Below are 22,740 nucleotides of genomic sequence, written 5' to 3'. Positions count from 1 at the left end.
GTACAAAGTTTGCACATGCGCAGTGCTACAATGAGATGGGAAAATCGAGTAGGAAACTTTATCGGCCATATTTGTTTTGGGAATATTGACTGTACGGATAATAAGTAGAGAGTTATAGTTGTATTTACGTCTCCGTTTATTGAGCGTCTCATAAATATTATATAGGTATATATTTCATGCATGATATAAACTTCGGTTGGTATTGTAGGAGGCAAAAATGGGATAAATGCCAGTTAGAAAGATGGCTGATTTGGCATCGTGACGTGATTCTGACGCCAATAGGCGTTGGCTGAATTTGTCCTCTCGGGCACGTTCAGCACGTACCAGCAGCAGGGCGACGTGACCTTCAAGCATGGACCAAGTTGTCAGGAAGAGCCCTGCTGTGCATCATCTAGTCACAGAGCTCTTAGGACCGAACAATTGGGCTTAGTGTGATGTGCACCCCCTAGAGGCGATATAGCAGAATGTGTAGGATAGTGTTACCCAACCTGTTGCAAGCATTGGCTATCAGGGCATGCTGGCAGTTGCAGTACAACTGTAGAGCCTCATGTTGGGGACCACTGATGGGGTGTCTGAGGATTCTGACTACATTTTGACTTGTTGTTTGGGGTGGAACAGGTTATAGTTACACCGTATTATTTGCATCGTTTTCCCAAACAAGTCGTCAATGGGATATCCTAAAAAATGTCCGACAAGGGCCTGGAGCTGACTCCTCGCTGGTGTAGGAATAGCAACATAGTACTGGATTAATGATGGTGCCAGACAGGAGTAAGAAGCCACTACTCACACCCTATGTATCTGTGGTGATGGTCCCAGCCATGTCCTGTGCGCTGTGCAATCTGATCCATAAACATATATTATACTGTTTTGTGCCCAAAGGGCAGCCTGTTCCACCTACTGCTGGAAAACTGCACCTATAGTCAAGCTAAACAGGTATTCCGATATCTGGTAAAAAAAAAAAATATATATATATATATATATATATATATATATATATGCTTCAGAGAAAAAAAAAACAATACTTACCGATATGCCCCGGCTCTGAAGCAACCAAAAATGTAGGGGATATTTATCAAGCATGGTGTAAAGTGAAACTGGCCCAGTTGCCCCTAGCAACCAATCAGATTCCACCTTTCATTTTCCAAAAAGTCTCAGGAATGAAAAGTGGGATCTGATTGGTTGCTAGGGGCAACTGAGCCAGTTTCACTTTACACCATGTTTGATAAATCTCTCCCAATGTGTTTTGAGATCTCCCTGGTTGAGTAGTTGCTCAGACAGTAGTACAGTCCTCAGGCCTTCCGCTCCAGTCCTGACAGGCCATCGGCCGCTCAGCCAATCACTGGACCAGGGAAGGCCTCCGAGGACACCAGGGTTATTACTTTATTATTTTACACTGCAATCATCAGCCGTCGTCCGCGCATCGATATTACTCGTAGTAATGCACGCCAGATGATTTTAGGTCTGGACCTAAAGAAACGATCAACTGATGATTGTTTCATCAGCTAATCGCAAACTATTATGGTGCGTTTACACAGGCAGATTTATCTGACAGATTTTGGAAGCCAAAGCCAGGAATCGATTTGAAAGGAGGAGAAATCTCAGTCTTTCCTTTATGACCCGTTCCTTGTTTATGGTCCGTTCCTGGCTTTGGCTTAAAAAACTGTCAGATAAATCTGCCTGTGTAAACGCACCATTACACAGAGCGATAACCACCGGCAGCCCAATTCAGTCAATTATCGCTCCATGTAATAGGGCCCTTACAGGATAGGGCATAATAACTTGGATTATCCTTTTTAAGTTCTTTCAAATCCTTTTAAACCAACCGGTGTCAGAAAGTTGTACAGATTTGTAATTTACTTCTGTTTGAAAATCTCAAGTGTTTCAGTACTTATCAGTTGCTGTATGTCATGCAGGAAGTGGTTTATTCTTTCCAGTCTGACACAGTGCTCTCTGCTGCCACCTCTGTCCATGTCAGGAACTGTCCAGAGCAGGAGAGGTTTTCTCTGGGGATTTGTCACTGCTCTGGACAGTTCCTGACATAAGTCTCCTATATCCTTATTGGAGAAGAGGTAAATAAGGTATATGGTGTGTAGAAGTAATGCACAAAAGAAAGATGTCAGTGGTGGAGTTACACAACTGTGGGATGTTGGTCGAGTTTGGGGAACAACATGGTCTCAGTCTGAGGAGAATATCGGATGCTTCTAAAATTGAAAAAGTAGCAGTAGTAAAGGAAACACAGTGGTACCTTGGTTTACGAGTAACTTGGATTAAGAGCGTTTTGGTTTAAGAGCTCACAGTTTTTCAAAATTGTGACTTGGTATAAGAGCATTGCTTTGGTTTAAGAGCCTCCTGTACTGGGTGGGAGTGTGAGTGGGGGAGGGACATGGTCTGCATAGCGGGGTCTACAGCCCTGTACTCTGACCCAGGAAGTCTCCCTCACCTTCCAAATCATAGCAGATCCACTTCAGGCTGGGGCTTACATGAGGGGACAGGACTGTGGAGGTCATCTCTTCATAGCTGTAACCCCTCTCTCCCCGGACATAGAGTGCTGCTATACTGTGCCCACATCTCCCTGCTCATTCCTTCATGCTCCCTGCAGTCTCAGTCAGTCCTTGTGTTTCCCATCCGCCCCATTATGGGGATCTGCAGCTCCATCCTGTATCTACAAACTGCTGCTGTGTTATCAGGTTTATGCAGTTACTATACATTATACACCACATGCTGACTGCTATATTGTACAGTAACTTATAATATCACATATTCAGCTGTTTGCTAAATCTTTGTTCCATTTGTTTTACATGTTGTTCAGAATAAAAAAAAAACAACATTATTTTTGGGGTGTAGAACCAATTGTCTGCATTTCAGTGATTTCTTATGGGAAGTTTTGCTTTGGTATAAGAGTGGATTTGAATTACAAGCGCTGTCCCAGAACGAATTATGCTCGTAATCCAAGGCACCGCTGTTTATGAAATCCAATGGGAATGGAATTTGTATAGTACGATAATATAAGATTGATGGTAGTCTAATTTCTCCCATCAGTGGTGAATCTTTGTATGGTGTTTAAAGTTTAAAAAGAATAAAAATATTTATAAAAAAAAAAAGAAAATTAAAAAAAATCCGATCTTGTTGGGTCTCCTCTGCCCCCTTAGGGCAGGATAGATCAGACAGAGAGGGATCTGGTGCAGTTACCCAGCATGGCCGCTATACAATGTACTTCACCTTTCAGCTTCAGAAACGTTCTAGTGCAGGTGTCTCGGTTGTGTTAAAGAGAGGGGCCCTGATGATGTTTTCTCTGGAAAGCCCCTTTAATAGGAGGTGATAGGGTATGGCACACTGCTGAGCGCTCCCGTCTCTATCCATGTGGCCTCTCTGGTGACTAATAACCATTCCCGATACTGTATTCTTGTCATCCTGGCTGTTTAGGTTGCCATGATTTCTCCCGGTGTTCATCCATTGGACACGTTGTTGGACACGTTGTTAGCCGGAGTTCTAGAATTTCATAACGCTCTGCGTGGTGACGGGGCTGAAGCCTTAACTCGTGGTCAGCGGCTTAAACAGTTCTTTTCGAATCCTTTGGCCCGACAAGTTATTTTTCTTTTTTTGATATTTTTTTAATTGATCTCGGAAGTCTTTTTGGACCATTTTGACGTAACCTTGTGGTTCGCACAGGTGCTGGAAGAGTAATACATGAATAACTGATGGATCACAATAATCAATAAACTTATCAGGATTCTTTAAAGTGATTCTCTGGCTAAAAGAAATTCAAATCAACTGGTGTCAGAAAGTTATACAGATTTGTAATTTACTTAAAAAATCTCATGTCTTCCAGTACTTATCAGCTGCTGTATGTCCTGCAGGAAGTGGTGTATTCTTTCCAGTCTGACACAGTGCTCTCTGCCGCCACCTCTGTCCATGTCAGGAACTGTCCAAAGCATGAGAGGTTTTGTATGGGAATATGCTACTGCTCTGGGCAGTTCCTGTCATGGATAGAGGTGGCAGCAGAGAGCACTGTGTCAGACTGGACGGAACACACCACTTCCTGCGGGACGTACAGCAACTGGAAGACTTTTTAAAGATGTTTAAATAGAAGTAAATTACAAATCAATGTAACTTTATGAAACCAGATGATTTGAAAGAATTTCTTTTTGCCAGAGTATATAAACGTATCAGCTTGTACACTAAGCTTTCCAAAAACGTTTGGCATGTCCTAGAGATGGTTAGGGAGGTGTCACAAGAGACTGGGCCAGAAGCATCAGTGGTAAGCGGGGAACATGGACAAAAGGCTGCACGACAACAGGGAAGAATAGGTAAGTATAAACTTTATCATTTTTCATGTAAAAAGCAAGCGCACGGACATTGCTAACATAATATATATACAGCCCTTGCTGATAATCGTGTCATGTATAGGCTCGGTAAGCAAGCGCTGAACTAGCAGATCCACGCTCGCTTAAAGGGAACCTGTCACCCCCGTGCCGGGGTGACAGGCTCCCGACCCTCCGCTACAGCCCCTATACTCACCTGATCCCGCCGGGTCCCGCTTCTGGATCTGGTCAGGTCACTGAGATCTCAGCCGCTGCAGCCCGGCGCGCGCGCTGAGAGATGAGTCCAACGCTCTTAGAGAATGACAGGAGAGTCCAGCGCTCCGTCATTCTCTCAGCGCGCGCGCCAGGCTGCATCGGCTGAGATCTCCGTGACCCGACCGGATCCAGAAGCGGGACCCGGCGGGATCAGGTGAGTATAGGGGGCTGTAGCGGGGGGTCGGGAGCCTGTCACCCCGGCACGGGGGGTGACAGGTTCCCTTTAAGGCCCTATTCCACGAAACGATTATCGCTCATAAACTCGCTCCAATGACCGCTCGTTAACCATCACTAAACGATTTTTTTTAGCGAACGAAAACACATAACACACGTGGGAACGTGAACGATATATGTAGTGTAACGATTATTTTGCGGTCGTTACATGGTCGTTTAAAACGTTCGCCGGGGTGATCGTGACCATACGACACACCTACTTTTTGTAAACCTTTTTACGAACGACTGAAAGATTTCTAATTTTACGAACCGATCAGCGAATTATCTTTCAAAGACCAACGATTTCTTTTTGACATGCTGCAAAACAATTTTGAACGACTCACCAACACTTTTGCAGTTGTCGTTCGCTCGTTTACAGCTACTCCACGGAACGATTATCGTTAACGAGCGGTCGTTGGAGCGAGTAATCGTTCGGTGGAATAGGGCCTTTACACTGTGGGGTATGGCCTTGTGCAGCGAGGTGGGAAATGCAGCGAGTCTGTGTTCTTCCAATCACCACTTTTGATGTCTCTGTTCGGCAGGTGAAGTTCTGTGACTTCTCTGGATTCTATGTCTACATTTACTCCCTCGTCCCCCGGAGAATACATTTTGAAAGAACCCATCCACCCAGTTTCCTGCACTGAGCACGGTTACTTTCTCTCTTTATTACTTACTTTGAATGTTTCATAGAACTCCTTATAGCCCCCCTTTAAGAGATAGAGCTCGGGGTAGTACAGATGTGGGTACAGATTTGCCTTCCTATCCAGGTTCCTTAAAATCCGACACCTTGAATGGGAGAAGAAAAGTTTTCAAAACACATAATGATCTCTCAGAAAAGTGAAAATTTCCAGTAAAAAGGCTGTGCCAACATATAGGCTATGTTCACACAACGTCAAAAATTGAGAAAAAACGTCCAATTTCGCTATTTAAAAAAACGTCCGTTTTTGCCGCGATTTAACTGACTGCAATGGTAATGCATTGGGATCAATGGGAAGACGGTCGTCCAATGCACACTATGCATTGAAAAACGGACCTTTTTGCTGTGGACGTCAAAATAATGAACATTATTTTCGGACGTCTTTTGCAAACAGCGGATGTTTTTTATTAGTTGTTCACACACAGTTCTTCTTTTGTAACCGTTCTTTCTCCTGTTTTACTATTAAATTCAATGGACTTTTAAATTAAGACACACCCAAAGGTCAATTAGTAATCCCAAACTAAAATAATGTGCAAACATCAGTCATTGCAGGGGAGGCAGGCTGCTAAAAAACGTCCGTTATTTTAGACTCAAAATAACGGACGTCATTTTAAACAGAGCTGAAAGAACGTTGTGTGAACATAGCCATATCGTGGTGTACTCCCCATTTAGCTTAATAACCCTGGTGACTATGCTGTCCGTTATTTTGAGTCTAAAATAACGGACATCATTTTAAACAGAGCTGAAAAAACGTTGTGTGAACATAGCCATATCGTGGTGTACTCCCCATTTAGCATAATAACCCTGGTGACTATGCTGTGTTCACATAATGAGATTATACTGAATTTAATTTTGACATGCTAAAACTTTTTTTTGGTCAAGATCACTTAGGTATGAATGTTAAAGGAGTATTCCACTTAAACGTAACTTTTTGATATGTTTCCATACTTCTTATTATCTATTCTGTTTCCTTCCACCAGTCCTGAGCTGCTGCTTTCTGCCGAAGACACAAAATCCTCCCCCTCCCTTCTGAGCGGCTGTAAACAAGTCCCTGGCAGGCTTTATCTGCAACATTGTAGCTTCTTTGTAAGGCTGGGAGGAGTAATCACAGTGAGTTCATGAGCAACTGGACCTCAGAATAACCCTCCCAGCATTATAAAGAAGCTACAATGATGCAGATAAAGCCAGCCAGGGACTTGTTTACATTAGCTGTCTCAGAAGGGAGGGGGAGGAGGGGGAGACAGAGAGAAAAGCTCACACACAGATTTTTGTGTCTTCAGCCGAAATCAGCAGCTCAAAACTGGGGGAAGGAGACTGAATAGATAATAACAAGTATGGAAGGAATTGTTAGTTTCACTATGGGCAGCAACATATCAAAAATTATGTTTGAGTGGAATACCCCTTTAACTTTTGAGCACCATTTTTGGATCTAAAATTGATTTAAAATGCTCCTATAATGTAATATGGCTATGGTGTTCAGCTTGGGGGCGCTCAAGCGCTTACTATAGACAGATTCAATTTTTAGTTTATTAAATCAATATCAAAGCTTTGGCTGTGCAGGCATGATGGGAATAGTAGTTCTGCTACAACTGGGGGGCCACAGGTTCCCCATCCTTGGCCTAATTAAATGATGAATGCAAAAAAAAAAAAAAAGGCAATTGGTTATACGCACAGCTTTGGAGCTCTTTCGGAGGAGAATTCACAGTGAAAGATTACTACCCTCCTGCCCAAGGGAGGTAATGGACTCTTCAGGAAATATTCTGAAATTTGGTCTTCTCTGTATAAATTCTGGGACCCCTGTGAAAAGAAATAAGGCACACATATAAATACGTAAGAACATAAGGTGAACATCTACTGTAATATATATATAGTAGCGGTCTTGGGCACCAAGCATGCCACGCAATTGCGTGGGACCCCAGACATCCAGGGGGGCCGCGCTCTGGTGCCCAAGACCGCTGTCCCGCTGCTGCAATCCTTACTGTAACTATGTGCGCTCGTAACAAGCGCACATAGTTACAGGCAGCAGCGGCACTGACAGGGTGAGAGCCATTGGCTCCCTCCCTGTCAGTCACTCTTGTGGCCGCAGGATGTGTTTTCCCTGCGGTCACAAGAGGCCGCTCTGTGTCGCTGGTGCCAGCGCTCTACAGGAGTCACGAGCACCGGTGCCATGACAACGGGAGAGCGGCCTCTTGTGACCGCAGGGAAAACACTTCCCGCGGCCACAAGAGTGAAGAGAAGAGGAGACGCCCGAACCCAGGTGAGTATAAGTGTTTGTTTTTTTTGTGTGTTATATACTATGTGGGAGGGGGAGCACATAGTGGGGGTCTATATAAACGGGGGGAGCACTCAGGGGGGCTGTATAACGGAGGGAGCATACAGGGGGTCTATATAAACGGGGGAGCGCACAGGGGGTCTATATAAATGGGGGGAGCACACGGGAGCTATATAATGGGGGAAGCACACAGGGGGTCTATATAAACGGGGGGCTATAAAATGGGGAGCACACAGCGGGCTATAGATTACTGGGGGAGTGCACAGGGGGGCTATATATAAGTGGGGGAGCACACAGGGGGTATATACAACTAGGGGGAGCACACATGGGGTCTATATAGTATACTGGGGAGCACACGGGGGCTATGTATAACTGGGGCAGCACACAGGGGGTCTATATATAACTGGGGCAGCACACAGGGGGTCTATATATAACTGGGGCAGCACACAGGGGTCTATATATAACTGGGGGAGCACACAGGGGTCTATATACTACTGGGGCAGCACACAAGAAGTATATAATACTGGGGGCAGCACACAAGCGGTATATACTACTGGCGGCAGCGCACAAGGGGTATATACTACTGAGGGCAGCACACAATGGTCTATATTACATTTGCACTGCACAGAGGTGCCTATATACCTTACTACTATACTGGGGCACAGAACATACCTAATTACTAAGTGGGGGCACAGAGGGGTGTAACTACTATAGACACGGGTACAGGGGACCTAACTACTGTATGTGTTGGAGCCTAAAATGTTTCTCTGACAGATTCTGGAGAGAGGATTCACAGCCGGGAGAAGACTTCAAAGTGGCCCACGCTGGATGAAGAGGAAAAAAAAGAAGTAAAAGACACTGATCAGAGAAGATGCCCCCTGTGAGTCACTGGATGTATCTGCACTCTGTTATAGGGTTGTAGTGATAGTGGTCATGGTGTGGCAGTATTATGTAATGGCATCATTGGTGATATATTTCTGTTTTGTTCAGAGCAGTTTTGAACCAATATGTAATCTCTGTATGGTGGTAGGAGGGGGGCGGACATAGAGTGAACATCTACTGTAATATATATATATATATATATATATATATATATGTGAACATCTAAACATCTACTGTAAGATCATGGCTATTGATAGAGTGGCAGCGATCTCCACTGCAGGAAATCTGCTGCATGGAATATAGGAAACACATGGCAGCGAGTCTACATAGCATCATACCTTGATGTGTCCTCCAGCATATTCATAAGGATAGCGGCAGTCCACAAGATGGTACGTCTGCACGACGTCTGTGTATCCTCTTCCAAGTAGACGCGCTAACTGTGTATAATTGACAATGAGATTATAAGATCAGAATTTTAGGCAACTAATGTTATATGCTGTTCACAAGGATTTAGACAGAGAGTTCCTTAGGGGAGAAGGGAAATTTACTTAAAAGGGTTGTTTTTTTTTCCCTCAAATCAACTGGTTTCGGAAAGTTATATAGATTTGTAATTTACTTCTTTTTAAAAATCTCAATTCTTCCACTACTTATCAGCTGCTGTATGTCCTGCAGGAAGTGGTGTATTCTTTCCAGTCTGACACAGCGCTCTCTGCTGCCACCTCTGTCCATGTCAGGAACTGTCCAGAGAAGTAGCAAATCTGCTCTGGACAGTTGAATAACCTCCAAAAGTGGCTTCATCATATACTACATTATAGTGACTTACTGTGTTGCATGTGATGTATTTCAGGTCCTGATGGTTGCCCCGTTCTACAGGCAGGCTGTAAGACTGGAGGAATATATTGGACTTTAGTAAACTGTAATGCATTCAGATGTCATTCTGCAGTTATTCTATACACACAATAGCTTGTCCAGTACATGTATACAAAAATCAATATCTATAGTTAAGATTTATCTGTGTGTCATTATATTTCCATCTTATGCATGTATAGCATACCTGTGGTCACCTCTCCATTGACTTAAAGGGTATTCCCCCCAAGAGCTAAAAAATTAAATGCTTCCAAATCTAGCTGGTCTTACTCAACAACACTCCTGAGTACTTTGAGCCGTCTCCCGTCTTTCTAGCTTCCGCCGTTCAAGTTTTTTTTAAAAGATGGTCTATATGCAAGATGAAACTACATTTCCCATCATGCAATGCCTATATCAGAGAGGGAGACAGTGCCATAAAGTGATCATCAGTGGCAGCTGTCACCTGTTCTCAGTCACTTCAGTGGGAAGAGTTGAAAGCCCTAACCCACGGCACTGAAGAGACGGAGGACACGTGATCCCTGACATGGAGAGTGGGGGCCAGGAGCAGGGAGTAGTGTCGGAGTGGACTCAGTTTCAATGATTTTATGCGTGCAGAAGGGGTAAATGCACCTAGAAAACAGCAAAACTGTGCAGAATCCATAATAACTTTATATTGGAAAGATGGAAAGCTACGGGTGGCCAATTTATTAATGCAAAAATTATTTGGGGGGGTACCCCTTTAATTGAGGAAATTAATGCTGGGGTTTACACTTATTGTACAGTACTCTAATGTCCCTGATAGGTGCTTCCCGATCAGGCATTTATCCACAAAATGGGTTGTCAGTAGAGATAAACGTTACTGGATCATGCTCGAGTCTCATCGTTCGGCATTTGAATAGTGGTGGCTGAAGAAGATGCAGCCCTAAGGGCCCTATTACACGGGACGATTATCGTGTGAAAAATCTTTAAATCCTTCGAATCTAAACAATAATCGTTCTGTGTAATTGCAGGCAACGATCGAAAAATCGTTCGTATGTCGTTGATCGTTTATATAGATCTGAACCTAAAATTATTGTTAATTGTTTGCTGTAATTCGACGTTCGTTCCGCATTTGTTCACTAATCGTTCAGTGTAATTGCTCATTGTTTACTGTTTTTCTGGGATCAGAAGGAATAAACGATCATAGTAACGATCGCAATAACAATCATAGTAACGTAACGATTATCGTTCTGTTTAATATTGTGAACGATTTCAGGTTAGCGATAAACAATCTCGTTTGCGATCGTTTATTGTTAGTCGTTAATCGTTAAAAAACGCTCAGTGTAATAGGACCTTAAGTCTGTCTGGAAGACATGTGTACACCTATAGGCTATAGGCTGCATCCATGTTTTCCAGGACTCCCTAGGGCTGCATCATACTTCTTCAGCCACCAGTATTCATATGTTGAATGGTCGGTCTCAAGCATGCTCCAGTTGCACTCATCTATAGTTGTCGGGTTATTAAACCCCATAGTAAATTTATACTGTATACAACACATATAGCTTTCCCAGGGAGATAGGCCAAACATTGGCTGCAACCATGATGCCAGCTGGCAAACTAACACAAAGTATTTTTTACGTACTTTAGAGAAGTCTCCAATGAGGTCATCGCTTCCATCTTCAGCTTCTTTAAATACTGGACTGATGTCTCCCATCTACAGACAGGAATGGAGGAAAGGAGAACAATAAGTATTCCGGGAGCATAGAAAGCTTAAACAATCCCGGTCTCCAGTCTCTCCCACTAAGGGTGATTAGAGATGAGTGAACCGGGTTCGGGTCGATCCAAACCCGAACGTTCGGCATTTGATTAGCTGGGGCTGCTGAACTTGGATAAAGCTCTAAGGTTGTCTGGAAAACATGGATACAGCCAATGACTATATCCATGTTTTCCACATAGCCTTAGGGCTTTATCCAACTTCAGCAGCCACCGCTAATCACATGCCGAAAGTTCGGGTTCGCATGCTCGAGGTTCACTCATCTCTAATGGTGGTCCATCACATGCTCCCCAATACAAGACATTAGTAATAAACAGGGTCTGTGGTCCCATGAAGCCATAGCAAAAAGTGTTATCCAGTGTTAGAAAAACATGGCCACTTCCTTCCAGAGTCACTACCACTCTTGTCTCCAGTTTAGGGGTGGTTTACAAAGAAGCTCCATTTACTTAAATGGAACTGAGTTGCAAAACCTGCACCTAACACCCAAACTGGAGACAAGAGTCATGCTGTTTTTGGAAGAAAGTGGCTGTGGATAACCCCTTTAATTTTCATACAGAGAATTCTATAAGTTTCTGCAGATCTCTCATCCTCTGGCTTCTTTTGATGGCACTGGAATCTACCATCTACTCAATATGAAAAATATTTCTATAATCCCAAGCTTACCCTATTCCACCGGACGATTATCGTTAAATCGTTTGAGTCTAAACGATAATCGTTCGGTTGAAATGCAGTTGACGATTAACGACCAAACAAGAAATCGTTGATTGCTTTATAAGACCTGGACCTATTTTTATCGTTGCCCGTTCGCAAAACGTTCGCATTGAATAAGACGTCGTTTGCAGTAGATACGAATGCAATAGGGAAGAAAAAACGATTGCAAATACGATCATAAGTAACGATTATCGTTCCATGGAAATGAGTGAACGTTTTCAGGTCTTTCGCAATAGCGGTCGTTTGAGATCGTTAATCGTTAACGATTATGCGAACGATAATTGTCCGGTGGAATAGGGCCCTAAAGGAATAATCATAGCCTGTACTACCATATTATCTTTACAAGGGAATGACCCCCCTTTCTTTTCAGGGGAAGTGGGAACAAGATTTTGATCGCTCTCAGGGTTTAGACAGAATGATATATTGTTTAAAAAAATCGTTATTGCCCATCTCACACATAGGGTGAATCGGTGAAAGACTGTTTAGACGAAGCGATCTGCAAATTTTCAGCGAACGTCCATCAACGATTTGAGAACATGTTGAAAGAGCACAATGAACGATTACTCGCTCGTCGCTTGATCGTTCACTATGTTTACACAAGACGATTATCGCTCAAATACGATCGTTATCGCGAAAATTCGAACAATAATCGTTCAGTGTAAACGCACCATTAGATCTGAACCTAAAATTATCGTTAATCGTTCCCTAATCGTTCGCTGTAATTCCACATTCGTTCGCTCAAGTTCCGCATTTTTTCACTAATCTTTCAGTGTAATTGCACATTGTTCATTGTTTTGCTGGGATCAGAAGGAATAAACGATCATAGTAACGATCGCAATAACGATCATAGTAACGATCGTAATGCTGCATTTACACGAAACGATAATTGGCCCGATCGTACGATTAACGATGTCGGAGTAACGATTTTTTCTTCATAACGGTCAGCGTTTAGACGGTACGATATATCGTACGGAAATTCGTTTTGCGATCGCTTAATGCCTATCTCACACATTGGTTAAATCGGCGAACGACTGTTCACACGGAACGATCTGCAAATTTTTTACGAACGATCAACGACGATTTGAGAACTTGTTGAAAGATCAAAATGAACAATTTCTCGCTCGTCGTTTGATCGTTCACTGCGCTTACATGTACGATTATCGTTAGAATTTGATCATTCCGTGTAAACGCAGCATAACTAACCACCATCGTTCTGTGTAATATGGTGAACGATTTCAGGTTAACAATAAATAATCTTGTTTGCATAGTCGTTAATCGTTAAGAATCGCTCCGTATAATAGGACCCTTAGGGTGGGTTCACACTACGGAATTCTCAGCGAACCCTGTACACCCCCCTTCCCATACACCCATGCTGTTGGTGACCCTTGCGTGTACTAAATATGAATGGCCGCCATGTAATACTCAATGTCTGGCTGGCCGTGGCTTTTGGGAGCCAAACCTGTTGCGATCAGCTGATCACGTTGGACGCTACCATTTTCTTTCTTCTATACGGAAAATAAGATCTCTGAGAGTCCTATAGAAATGTAATCCGCACTAACACACGGATTTCTTACCAGCAGCCTCTTATTCTCAGAACATTCTGTATTGCCGCTCTTGTCGTTCTCCCTCTGGCTGTCGTCTTCCTGTTTCTCTTTCTCCGGTCTCTGACCCTGCTGTCCCGTAAGAAGCTCCGGGCTTTGGAACAAGTCTAGGAGCTTTAGGCGAGCTTTTTTCTGAATGAAGATAGGGAAAAAAAATTAAGATGATCAGCTATAATCCGCACTGATCTCAGCTACCCACAAGATTATCAGGTCGGTTCGTACCTTTCTTGTGTCTTTACGACGGACGTTCTCTTGTTCTCTCACAATTACTTTTCTAGACGGCTTTTTCTAAAAAAAAAAAAAAAAAGTGTGGATAAATACAATACAGAATTATTTTCGAGATCCTTACACAAGTCGTAATACCTGAACGTATTATTATAGACTCACCGGCCTGTAGATGCTGGACTGGACAGAAGATTCACTGCAAAATTAACAAAAAGTATGGGTTATCATAATATAACATAAATCACTGCATAGTAGCATAACCTGTTTCTGCTGTACACTTTAGCTGGGAGTTCAGCCAACATGGTAGAATAGTGGCATAAATTGACTTGGAGCCATATCTTGCTACCTGTTTATAGTACAGCGACATGGGACAACCCACAGGTCCATCATGCTTTACTTTTGCTTCTAAGGCTTCTGATGCCCTATTGTTGGCCTAACTTCCTGTACGGTGTATACCATGCAACAGGCTTCCTGTTTCTGCTGTACACTCTAGCCGGGAATTCAGCCAACGTTACCTCCATCCCACCATACCTTTTTGACTATAACCCTGTCCACTACATTCACAGCAGGTTGAATCCTAGCTATAGTGTACAGCAGTAATAGGAAGTCCATTACAGGGTGTACACTAGACAGGAAGTTGGGTTAGTGAAGACATTTCTGTCCACCCCTACCCCGAAATATTATTTAATCCTGTTTAATAATACAGCGTCTCTTGACTTATTCCGCTAAAAGAAAAACATAAAGCGATTTTCAAAATAGTTTTTAGGCTTGTGTGCACCATTAAAGGGGTACTCGGGCAAAAATCTTTTTATTTCAGATCAACTGGTTTCAGTAAGTTATATACATTTGCAATTTACTTCTATTTAAAAAGCTCCCGTTTTCCTGTACTTATCAGCTGCTGTATGTCCTGCAGGAAGTGGTGTATTCTTTCCAGTCTGACACAGTGCTCTCTGCTGCCACCTCTGTCCATGTCAGGAACTTTCCAGAGCAGCAGCGAATCCCCATAGAAAACCTCTACTGCTCTGCACAGTTTCTGCCATGGACAGAGGTGGCAGCAGAGAGCACTGTGTCAGACTGGCAACAAAACACTTCCTGTAGGACATACAGCAGCTGATAAGTACTGGAAGACATGAGATTTTTAAATAGAAGTAAATTACAAATCTATATAACTTACTGAAACCAGTTGATTTGAAAGAAAAAGATTAGCACCGGAGTATCCCTTTAAGAATCAGTGCATTTAAACCTTTAAATCCAGCAAGCCTCTCTCTTACCTTGTATTGCAGATCCTAGTTTTTAAAACAGGAGTTGATTCACTTGGGAGATCTAAGATATAACAAGAAATAGATTATATATATATATATATATATATATATATATATATATATATATATATATATAGTAACGCCCTAACCGAACTACAATAGTCTGAAAGTATATTTATATATATATATATATATATATATATATATATATATATATATATATATATATATATTGTATGCCCTGGGGCCACAGTACTGCAGGGCCGGCGTTAGGGGGGGGCAAAGTAGGCACTTGCCCAGGGCCCCCATCCCCCAGGGGCCCCCTAGCTCCTTCCTTCATTAGTGGAGCAGGAAGCAGAGCAGCACAAGCAGCTCCCCTGCTCCACTAATGAACGAAGGAGCTGAGCTGTGAGGACGGAGCGCCCCTCCTGCAGAGCTGCCTGTGCCATACAGAAGAGGAGGAACGGCAAGCCCAGGTAAAGAAATAGAGGGGGGGGGGGGGGGTTAGAGGGTCACGGAGACTGGGGGCGGGACTTGCGGCCAGGGGGGCGGTGCTTACGGCCGCGGGTGGGCGGAGCCTCGGGTGTCTTTATAAAACAGTAACCCCCTCCCCATATACTAGCCTAGCGAACAGTATACAGGAAGGGGGCAGGGGATCTTGTATGATCCAGTCCCCCCTTCCACCATATACTGTTCAGGGCCCTCCTCCCTCTGTATCTATGGGCACCAGGCCCTGAGCAGTACATGATGGAGGTGGGTGCTGAATCACACAGTATCCTGTATGATAAAGTACCCCCATATCTCTCCTCTGCTCTACTACTACCCCCAATACTACTCCTAATACTGCTCTACTATTACCCCCAATACTACTCCTAATACTGCTCTACTACTACCCCCAATAGTGCCCTACTACTACCACCATCAATACTACTCCTAATATTGCTCTACTACTACCCCCAATAGTGCCCTACTACTACCACCATCAATACTACTCCTAATACTGCTCTACTATTACCCCCAATACTACTCCTAATACTGCTCTACTATTACCCCCAATACTACTAATACTGCCCTACTATTACCCCCAATAGTGCCCTACTACTACCCCAATACTACTCCTAATACTGCCCTACTACTACCCCCAATAGTGCCCTACTACTACCACCATCAATACTACTCCTAATACTGCTCTACTACTACCCCCAATAGTGCCCTACTACTACCCCAATACTACTCCTAATACTGCCCTACTACTACCCCCAATACTACTCCTAATACTGCCCTACTACTACCCCCAATAGTGCCCTACTACTACCACCATCAATACTACTCCTAATACTGCCCTACTACTACCCCCAATAGTGCCCTACTACTACCACCATCAATACTACTCCTAATACTGCTCTACTACTACCCCCAATAGTGCCCTACTACTACCCCAATACTACTCCTAATACTGCCCTACTACTACCCCCAATACTACTCCTAATACTGCCCTACTACTACCCCCAATAGTGCCCTACTACTACCACCATCAATACTACTCCTAATACTGCCCTACTACTACCCCCAATAGTGCCCTACTACTACCACCATCAATACTACTCCTAATACTGCTCTACTACTACCCCCAATAGTGCCCTACTATTACCCCCAATACTACTCCTAATACTGCCCTACTACAACCCCCAATAGTGCCCTACTATTACCCCCAATACTACTCCTAATACTGCTCTACTACTCCGAATACTACTCCTAATACTGCTCTACTATTACCCCCAATAGTGCCCTACTACTACCCCCAATACTACTCCTAATACTGCCCTACTACTACCCCCAATAGTGCCCTACTACTACCACCATCAATACTACTCCTAATACTGCTCTACTACTACCCCCAATAGTACCCTACTATTACCCCCAATACTACTCCAAATACTGCTCTACTACCCCCAATACTGCCCTACTACTACCCCCAATACTACTCCCAATACTGCTCTACTACTACCACAAATACTGCCCTACTACTACCCCAATACTACTCCTAATACTGCTCTACTACTACTCCCAATACTGCCCTACTACTACTCCTAATACTGCTCTACTACTACCCCCAATACTGCTCTACTACTACCCCCATACTGCCCTACTACTACCCCCAATACTACTCCTAATACTGCTCTACTACTACCCCCAATACTGCTCTACTACTACCCCCAATACTGCTATACTACTACCCCCATACTGCCCTACTACTACCCCCAATACTACTCCTAATACTGCTCTACTACTACCCCAATACTGCTCTACTACTACCCCCAATACTGCTCTACTACTACCCCCAATACTGCTCTACTACTACTACTCCCAATACTACTCTACTACTACCCCTAATACTGCTCTACTACTACCCCCAATACTGCTCTACTACTACCCCCAATACTGCTCTACTAGCATTGCTATTATTACCTCCACTCCTGATACTACTACTACTCCCAAAACTGCTACTCCCCTTATCTACTACTACACCCCTCATCTTATATGCTTCTACTATTGCTACACCCCTTATCCACTATGCCTATACTACTACACCCATCAAAAAATAAATAAAAAAAATCGAGAAAAGAAAAAACGAGATTTTATTTTTTGCCCACATCACCCCAGCCCTAGGAGATGCTATGTGCTGGGGGCAGGGGGGCATTTAACTATCAGTGGAGATGCTATCTGCTGAGGGGGCAACTATCAGTGGAGATGCTATGTGCTGGGGGGGGGGGGGGGGAACAGGGGAGATGCTATGTGCTGGGGGGGGGGGGTAACTATCAGTGGAGATGCTATGTGCTGGGGGGGGGGAACAGGGGAGATGCTATGTGCTGGGGGGGGGTAACTATCAGTGGAGATGCTATCTGCTGAGGGGGCAACTATCAGTGGAGATGCTATCTGCTGAGGGGGCAACTATCAGTGGAGATGCTATGTGCTGGGGGGGGGGGGGAGCAGGGGAGATGCTATGTGCTGGGGGGGGGGTAACTATCAGGGGAGCTGCTATCTGCTGAGGGGGCAACTATCAGGGGGCTAGCTAACAGGTGTAAAACCTACAGTGAGATGCCTCCTATATTGGTGGATACTACATACTGGGTGGTGGAGGTAACTACCAGAAGAATTACCTACAGAGGGATACCGACTATAAGTACTATGGAGGCACAGAGGGACCTACCTACTATATTGGGCACAGAGGGGTCTTATTTAAGGTCACAGAAGATCACCCCACCTCGAGCAGCGCGCCAACTGCTGACAAAAAAGTATCGGGACCTTAAATTGCTGCTACAATGTTTTAGCATTTGGGGCCCCACCTTCAACTTTGCCCAGGGCCACATTTTGTCTAAAACCGGCCCTGAGTACTGGGTAGGGGTAATCTATATGACCAGGCCGTAAACATTCAGCAGAGTATAGTCAGCTTTACCTTATTGAAGGTTTCTGCTTAGGATTAGAAATGATGGGAGTAGTAGTCAACAAGGTAAGCTGCATCACTAGCAGAGGCTGTTACTAATGGAAGTGCCAGCACCATAGAGATGGTTGGGGTTGACATGCCGCATAACGGTGCATGCCCACAACATGGCAGTTTATAGAGGGTGAGAGCTGAGACTGTTGGATACCGACGTTACGGTCATTTTCAATGGGATTTTTATAGGCCCCAAATGAATGGACGATCATATATATATATATATATATATATATATATATATCAGTATAAGGATAAGACTTTGGGGGCGTTATCTCTCTGTGACATCTCGTATAAGTCAATGTCATCTCGGTCTAATTTGAAGGGAACAAAAATGGATGACGAAGGTTATAATGTATAAGGCACTGTTATCAGAATGATAGAAAGGTAAATGATGAGAACCGATACATTTTTGCCTAAATTGTGATCTTATATGTTTTTGACAGAAGGATCTGCTGGAAACGATCACAGCGATCAGGTGTAATGTGCAAGAAAACTCTATCAGCCAGCAGTCAGTTATGCTACAGCGCCACCACAGGTGAAATCAAGCATTACACAATGTCTAATGCCTGCCTGTCAGTGTGACGGACAGTGCTAAGCCGGACAGTGCTGCACATGGTTGTAGATCTGTAGTGAAGAAAATTCTCTAATATTGTCTTTATGAATGTGTTTATAGAACCATACACTCCTAGGTACCTCTGGCTGTGGGTATGAATTCCTGATCATTGCTTGTACGACATTAAAGCGGCACTTGTTTTTCTTTCAAATCAACTAGTTTCAGAAAGTTATAAAGATTTGTAATTTACTTCTATTAAAAAATCTCAAGTCTTCCAGCACTTATCAGCTGCTGTATGTCCTGCAGGAAGTGATGCATTTTTTCCAGTCTGACACAGTGCTCTCTGCTGCCACCTCTGTCCATGTCAGGAACTGTCCAGAGCAGGAGCAAATCCACATAGGAAACCTCTCCTGCTCTGGACAGTTCCTGACATTCACAGAGGTGGCAGCAGAGAGCACTGTGTCAGACTGGACAGAATACGCCACTTCCTGCAGGACATACAGCAGCTGATAAGTATGAGAAGACTTGAGATTTTTAAACAGAAGTAAATTAGAAATCTATATAACTTTCTGAATCCAGTTTATCTGAAAGAAAATGGTTTTTTGATGGAGTACCCCTTTAAAAGGAGTTTTCGGGGCAAAACATACTGATACGCTATCCACAGGATAGCTCATCAGTCATTGATCAGCAGGGTGCTGATCCGCGCCGATCAGTTGTTCGGAGCTCGCACTACACAGTGAATAGTATTGTAAGCAGTTGTCTCTGATTTTGTAGTGGCCGGACCTTGTTACTGCAGCTCGGCTCTTGTTCACTTGATTAGGAGCTGAGCTGCATATACCCATCGCCATCACTACATAGTAAGTGGAGACGACCGCTTACAGCACCATTCACTGTGTAGTGTGAGCGGCCAACAGCTCATCAGCATGGTTGCTGGATTATAAAAAAAACATGGCTGATTTCCTTCAGAAACAGCGCCACACCTGCCTACAGGTTGTGTATGGTATTGCAGTTTTGCTCTGTTTAATAGATGAGCTGTAATACCACACACAATGGGATGTAATACCACTAGAGATGAGGGAACCTGGAGCATGCTGGAGTCCATCCGAACCCGAACTTTCGGCATGTGATTAGCGGTGGCTGCTGAAGTTGGATAAAGCCCTAAGGCTATGTGGAAAACATGGATATAGTCATTGGCTGTATCCATGTTTTCCAGACAACCTTAGAGCTTTATCCAAGTTCAGCAGCCCCAGCTAATCAAATACCGAACGATCGGGTTCGGATCGACTCGAATCCGGTTCGCTCATCTCTAAATACCACATACAAACTGGTATAAGAGTGGTGCTGTTTCTAGAAGAAAGCGGCCATGTTTTCTAAGCCTGGATAACCTCTCTAAGTTCATTGAAAATAGTCCAGAATGGAAACAAATCTCAGTTGTAATATGTAATTGTACTGTAGCTGTATGAGGGGTTATCCAAGATAAAAAAAAAATTGCTGCTTTCTTCCAAACAGCGCCACCCTGTCCTCAGGTTGTGTTCAGTATTACAACACAGCTCCATCCACTTTAATAGAACTGAGCTGTAATACCCACATCCAACCTGAGGACAAGAGGTGGCGCTGTTTCTGAAAGGAATCCTGAATAACCCCTTTAAATTCTGGACATCGGTTTCTGACAGCAAGAAATTGAGTAGATGAAAGTTAGTTGGAGGTTGCATAACGTCATTGTACAGGGAATTATTTACGCAGGACTGGAGAAGCCCAGCGACTCCTTGTGTAGGCAAACACTAGCCGGGACATAGAGAGGTGACAGGCATACAGCTATACACTGGCCCTGAGCTGGACTCTGCTGTGCCTGGTGACGGTGCAGTAACCATGCCGTGTGTGGCTGCAGGGACCTCCTCTGACCTGGGACGGCAGCAGTCTCCATGGCAGTGGGCGGCCGGCTTGGTGTCTCCGTGGGGCTGGACTGCTGGGAGTCAGGGGACAATTTCAGCTTCCTCCTGATGCTGAATAAAGAAAACAAAGGAAATTAGCCGAGTATTGTTGTGGGCTGAAGCCAAAGCGATGGCAACCGCTCAAATAGCAGCTACGCCAGGCGCGAAACCACAAGATGCACCTCAGGGTATTGTGTATATAACACAAAGGAGACGGATGAGATCATTCTACCAAAAAACACCAATAACTAGGAACTCTTGCGTCTTCCTTCATTTTGGACAGGATAAAATCCAATGTCTATGGTCAACTATGGATTTGTATGCGGTTAGAAAAAATGCTTCTCCAGAAACAGCGCCACTCTTGCCCTCTGGTTGTGTCTGGAATTGCAGCTCATGCACTTGTATGTAATCGTCTCTGTAATAAGAATTCGTCCAGCAGCAGAAGAGAGATCGGCTGATCCACTGTGTACTGGACTCCAAGGGGATGGAATGAATCGTCAACTGAGGCCCCGAAGGGAGCTTCCAACTTAGGGCCCTATCCCACCGGACGATTATCGTTCAGATTATCATTAAATCGTTAGAATCTAAACGATGATCGTTTGGTTGAATTGCAGTTAACGATTAACGACCGAACGAGAAATCGTTGATCGCTTTATAAGACCTGGACCTTTTTTTATCGTTGCTCGTTCGCAAAACGTTCGCATTGAATAAGAAGTAGATACGAACGCAATAGCGAAGAAAAAAACGACCGCAAATACGATCATTATGCTGCGTTTACACAGAACGATTATCGCTCGAATTTTCGCTATAACATTGTTATAAAAACCAAATCGTTGCTTCAAAATCGTTAATCGTTCGATTGGGCGAATTATCGTTCCGTGTAAACCCAGCATAAGTAACGATTATCGTTCCATGGAAATGAGTGAACGTTTCCAGGTCTTTCGCAATAGCGGTTGTTTGAGATCGTTAATCGTTAAACAAAACAGCGCCACCCCTGACCTCAGGGTATGTGGGGTATTACAACTCAGCTCCATTCATTTTAATTGAACTGAGCTGCAATACCACACACAAACTGAGGACAACGGTGGCGCTGTTTGGAGAAGAAAACAGTTTCGTTTTTCTAATCCTGTAAAATCCACACTTTTGATCATTTCAGTTATTACTATCAGATTTCGCTGCTTTTATTATTGTGTAGTATTTCTATGCATGTTTCCAGTTGTGAAAAAAATACATAGGGGAAATCAGGTGTTTTCCTATGGAATTCAATGCACTCCAATGGCTAAACAAAGAAACCAACAACCATATAAAAAACTAGATGTGAACATAGTCTAACACGGTATCTTTACCAGTGCAGTCACAAATCTATTAATAACATTAGGGTTCTATTCACCCAACATGTATATTATTATATAAATGTTCCATCTTTTTGTTATAAAAACTACATAGTATAGTAAAAAACAAACAAACACATATCAGATAGTGATACATAATAGCGGATGATAGGTAATATAATAGCAGGTTACCTGTCTTCACAGTGTAGGTGCCCCATGGTTCCAGAGAGGCAGGTGACAGGGGAGAGTCCCAGGTCTGGGGAGAAGCTCAGAGCCTCATCCAAGCTGCTGTCACTGCTGCTCTGGTCCTGATCACTGCTGATCCTTAGTAGATCATCTACATCCAGGGCAGAAGACATTGATCTTCTTTACTGCAACTCTGGTCTT

At 43.7% G+C, this 22,740-nt stretch overlaps 2 protein-coding genes across 2 annotated transcripts in view; one reads left to right on the top strand and one right to left on the bottom strand.

The window, feature by feature from the left end:
- Positions 1-3,281: 3,281 nt before the first annotated feature.
- LOC138799148 (M-phase inducer phosphatase 1-B-like) lies at positions 3,282-18,652 on the bottom strand. The gene is made up of 11 exons (XM_069979979.1): positions 18,497-18,652; positions 15,049-15,100; positions 13,940-13,973; positions 13,775-13,840; positions 13,526-13,684; positions 11,109-11,180; positions 9,465-9,527; positions 8,980-9,078; positions 7,160-7,284; positions 5,465-5,576; positions 3,282-3,672 (listed from the first exon to the last, which is right to left on the bottom strand). Exons 6-11 carry the CDS (start codon positions 11,178-11,180, stop codon positions 3,532-3,534), a joined length of 612 nt encoding a protein of 203 aa, XP_069836080.1. The 5' UTR covers positions 13,526-13,684; positions 13,775-13,840; positions 13,940-13,973; positions 15,049-15,100; positions 18,497-18,652; the 3' UTR covers positions 3,282-3,531.
- Positions 18,615-22,740, top strand: part of RRP12 (ribosomal RNA processing 12 homolog) — a 47,234-nt gene continuing 43,108 nt past the window's right edge. Inside the window, exon 1 of the mRNA XM_069979976.1 lies at positions 18,615-18,699. The gene's annotated coding sequence lies outside the window, so the exon portion shown is untranslated. The remainder of the gene's footprint in view (positions 18,700-22,740) is intronic.

Source organism: Dendropsophus ebraccatus, chromosome 8 (assembly GCF_027789765.1).
Source record: "Dendropsophus ebraccatus isolate aDenEbr1 chromosome 8, aDenEbr1.pat, whole genome shotgun sequence".
NCBI classification, from domain to species: Eukaryota; Metazoa; Chordata; class Amphibia; order Anura; family Hylidae; genus Dendropsophus; species Dendropsophus ebraccatus.
The sequence above is the reverse complement of the archived record's forward strand: the minus strand, read 5'-3'. Positions and strand labels throughout refer to the sequence as shown.

Bases quoted from the DNA above. Each gene is read 5' to 3' on its own strand.
- LOC138799148 (XM_069979979.1), bottom strand. From the start codon at position 11,180: ATGGGAGACATCAGTCCAGTATTTAAAGAAGCTGAAGATGGAAGCGAT. The intron at 9,079-9,464 runs GTAAGTCACTAT...AATTATACACAG, and splicing joins AATACATCACATGCAACACA to TTAGCGCGTCTACTTGGAAG. The intron at 7,285-8,979 runs GTATGATGCTAT...TTCTTTTCACAG, and splicing joins ATGCTGGAGGACACATCAAG to GGGTCCCAGAATTTATACAG.